Source organism: Carlito syrichta, unplaced genomic scaffold (genome assembly GCF_000164805.1).
Source record: "Carlito syrichta isolate Samal-C Ts95f unplaced genomic scaffold, Tarsius_syrichta-2.0.1 Scaffold87125, whole genome shotgun sequence".
NCBI lineage: Eukaryota > Metazoa > Chordata > Mammalia > Primates > Tarsiidae > Carlito > Carlito syrichta.
The window spans coordinates 132,961-136,029 of record NW_007031221.1 but is presented as its reverse complement, the minus strand read 5'-3'; the positions used below and the strand labels follow the sequence as shown (position 1 = coordinate 136,029).

At 54.1% G+C, this 3,069-nt stretch overlaps 1 protein-coding gene across 1 annotated transcript in view; it reads left to right on the top strand.

The window, feature by feature from the left end:
* The first annotated feature begins 62 nt into the window (after window positions 1-62).
* Window positions 63-3,069, top strand: part of BCR (BCR, RhoGEF and GTPase activating protein) — a 128,271-nt gene continuing 125,264 nt past the window's right edge. Inside the window, exon 1 of the mRNA XM_021712037.1 lies at window positions 63-854. Within this exon, the coding sequence (XP_021567712.1) occupies window positions 197-854 (658 nt within the window). The 5' untranslated portion in view covers window positions 63-196. The remainder of the gene's footprint in view (window positions 855-3,069) is intronic.

The window sequence follows — 3,069 nt, the reverse complement described above, 5'->3', positions numbered from 1 at the left end:
CGAACGAGGGGGGCCCACCAGCGTGGCGGCGCTCAGGTCCAACTTCGAGAGAATCCGCAAGGGCCATGGCCAGCTCGGGGCGGCGGAGCCGGAGAAGCCCTTCTACGTGAACGTCGAGTTCCACCACGAGCGCGGCCTGGTGAAGGTCAACGACAAAGAGGTGTCGGACCGGATCAGCTCCCTGGGCAGCCAGGCCATGCAGATGGAGCGCAAGAAGTCCCAGCAGGGCGCCGGGTCGGGCCTGGCGGACGCACCCAGGCCCCCTCACCGGGGGCGCTCCTCGGAGAGTGGCTGCGGCCTCGACGGCGACTATGAGGACGCGGAGTTGAACCCCCGCTTCCTGAAGGACAACCTCATCAACGCCAACGGCGGCAGCAGGCCACCCTGGCCGCCCCTGGAGTACCAGCCCTACCAGAGCATCTACGTTGGGGGCATGATGGAAGGGGAGGGCAAGGGCCAGCTCCTGCGCAGCCAGAGCACCTCGGAGCAGGAGAAGCGCCTCACCTGGCCTCGCAGATCCTACTCTCCTCGGAGCTTTGAGGACTGCGGAGGCGGCTACACCCCGGACTGCAGCTCTAACGAGAACCTCACCTCCAGCGAGGAGGACTTCTCCTCTGGCCAGTCCAGCCGCGTGTCCCCAAGCCCCACCACCTACCGCATGTTCCGGGAAAAGAGCCGCTCGCCCTCGCAGAACTCGCAGCAGTCCTTCGACAGCAGCAGTCCCCCCACGCCCCAGTGTCACAAGCGGCACCGGCACTGCCAGGTTGTCGTGTCCGAGGCCACCATTGTGGGCGTCCGTAAGACCGGACAGATCTGGCCCACCGATGGGGACAGCACTTTCCATGGAGACGCAGGTGGGTACCATGCGCCACCCTGCGTGGGCACACCTGCACTGGGGCAGAATGCCATTGAGAGGTAGGGGATACATAAAGGGAAGTTGCAGACCAGAGAATGGGCAGATACTTTTTTGAGTGATTTTCTGATGCTGTTTTGGTTCAGCTGATCCTGCGCCTGAACAGACTCCTTCCCTTCCTTCCTAATGAATGCATGCAGAGTCAATATTTGAAATGGGATTGGGTTGGGGGGGTGGGATGGGAGGTGGCTTTTTCCTTTGGTTCTAGAGCAGCGTGCTCCTTATGAAAGCATAGCTTTTGAGTTGGGAGGAGGGTGCCCTGGCCAGTCACCACCTTGCCTTGTGATCTCCACGCTGGGCATTGAGGATGATATAAAGCCAGAGTCGTCTCTGGCACCTAGATCAGATGCTCTTAGTGGGGACTGATCTGTGTCTGGGGCATTCCCCACCATCCTACTGTTCCTGCCCTGGAGGAGTTATATGACACGTTTGGGGAACCCAAGATGTGCTAGCTGCTCCCAGGCCATAAACATAGAAGTGTCAGGTTTGCTTGCTAACCAGCAGCCCACAAGCAAGTCATAGCAGGTGAGAATAGGAATTAGAAGGAAGTGAGATGACAGGCAGTTCTGACTCAGTGGGCCACTGAAAATCAACTGGATGAAGATTTTTATCTGGGTCTGAAGCAGAGCCACGCCTGTTCTGATCTGCCTGGCTTTGATGGGAGACTTCACCCATCATTACTCTCCCACAGCTTTCTTTGTGCATCATAACCCGGCCTCATTTGCTGATTCTCCAGTGGGCACCTGCCTCCTCATCTTCCCAAGAGTGAACCCCTGCAGGTGCTTATTTGGGGTTCCCAATCTGTGGTCAGACCCCGGCCCTAAGATTAAACCTAGGGGATCGTACATGTAACTTCTTTGCTGTATACAGATACCATTAGGCATTTGGGGTGATGGGACTAGGTTTTTGATCTAGGCATAGTTTGTCATTGGGGTAAGGAAAGGATGGGTGTGTGGGTGTGAAGGTGTGTGAGGCTGCCAGGAATCTCTTGGAATCCTAGTCCCTGTTAAGCTGATCTGGTTTTCTGCTTCATTGATTTTCTTTTTCTGCTGATGGAGTTGTATGTGCTTGGTTTGTTAGAGTCCTCTTGAAACAAGCGAGGCTATTTTTGGCTCTGTGGAGCTGCCTTTCTGTGATCAGCACTCTGTCCTGTTTGTGTTAGGTACTTGCAGTTGCTGATCTTCCATTTGCAGCTGGGGTTGGTTGTAGTGCTTGACTCAGACCTGCGGCCTGGCCCAGCTGCATTCCCTGCCATTCCCTGGTGGAGGGTGGTAGGCTGTAGTATTCAGAAGCCTGCTCTGCAGCCACATCACCTCGTTCTGGGTCTGGAGGATTGCCCTGTGGTTACTGGGCACCAGCCTTGTCTGGCTAGCCATCTGCCAGGCGAGCCAGCTCGGACCGGCCCTCAGTGCTGTGATGCAGGAGAATGTCATTAATAAGGAAAGAAGAGGTTTTCATGGGACCTCTAACCTGAAATGATAGTCTCTTGGTGGTAGGAAATTCTGGTTTTCCAGCATGTTGGGTCCAGCCTTTCCCTTCTACCTCCTGTAGACGTGGCCATGCTGCCCACCACATCATCATATCCTAAATGCAAGTCAGAGCCGGTGAAAATAGGAGTTCGAAGGAAGTGAGGTCTAGTTAGAAGGACATGAGGGGCTAATTTTGCCACTGAACCCACTCTTAGGACTTTCTGGATCCTCTCTGAGTGTTCCTATGGTCCCATGATCTCTTTTCTGTTAGGTCTTGTTCTTTACCTTAGATGCTTTTAACGATTAAGTTTATTTATTTATTTATTTATTTATTTTTTGAGTTGGAGTCTTACTCTGTCGCCCAGACTGGAGTGCAGTGGCCGCTCCCAGCCACTGCAGCCTCGACCTGCTGGGCTCCGGTGATCCTTCCGCCTCAGCCTTCCCAGTAACCAGAATTACAGGCATGCGCTACCACGCCCGGCTGATTTTATGGTTTATTGTAGAGATGAGGTCTCGCCAAATTGCCCAGGCGGGTCTCGAACCCGCGGGCTCAGGCAATCCACTCACCTCAGCCTCCCAAAGGCGCAGGATTACAGGCTGAGCCACCGAGCCCGGCTGATTAAATTTATTTAAACAACATTATTTACAAGAGATTACATTACTTAAATTTTTTTTTTTTTTTTTTTT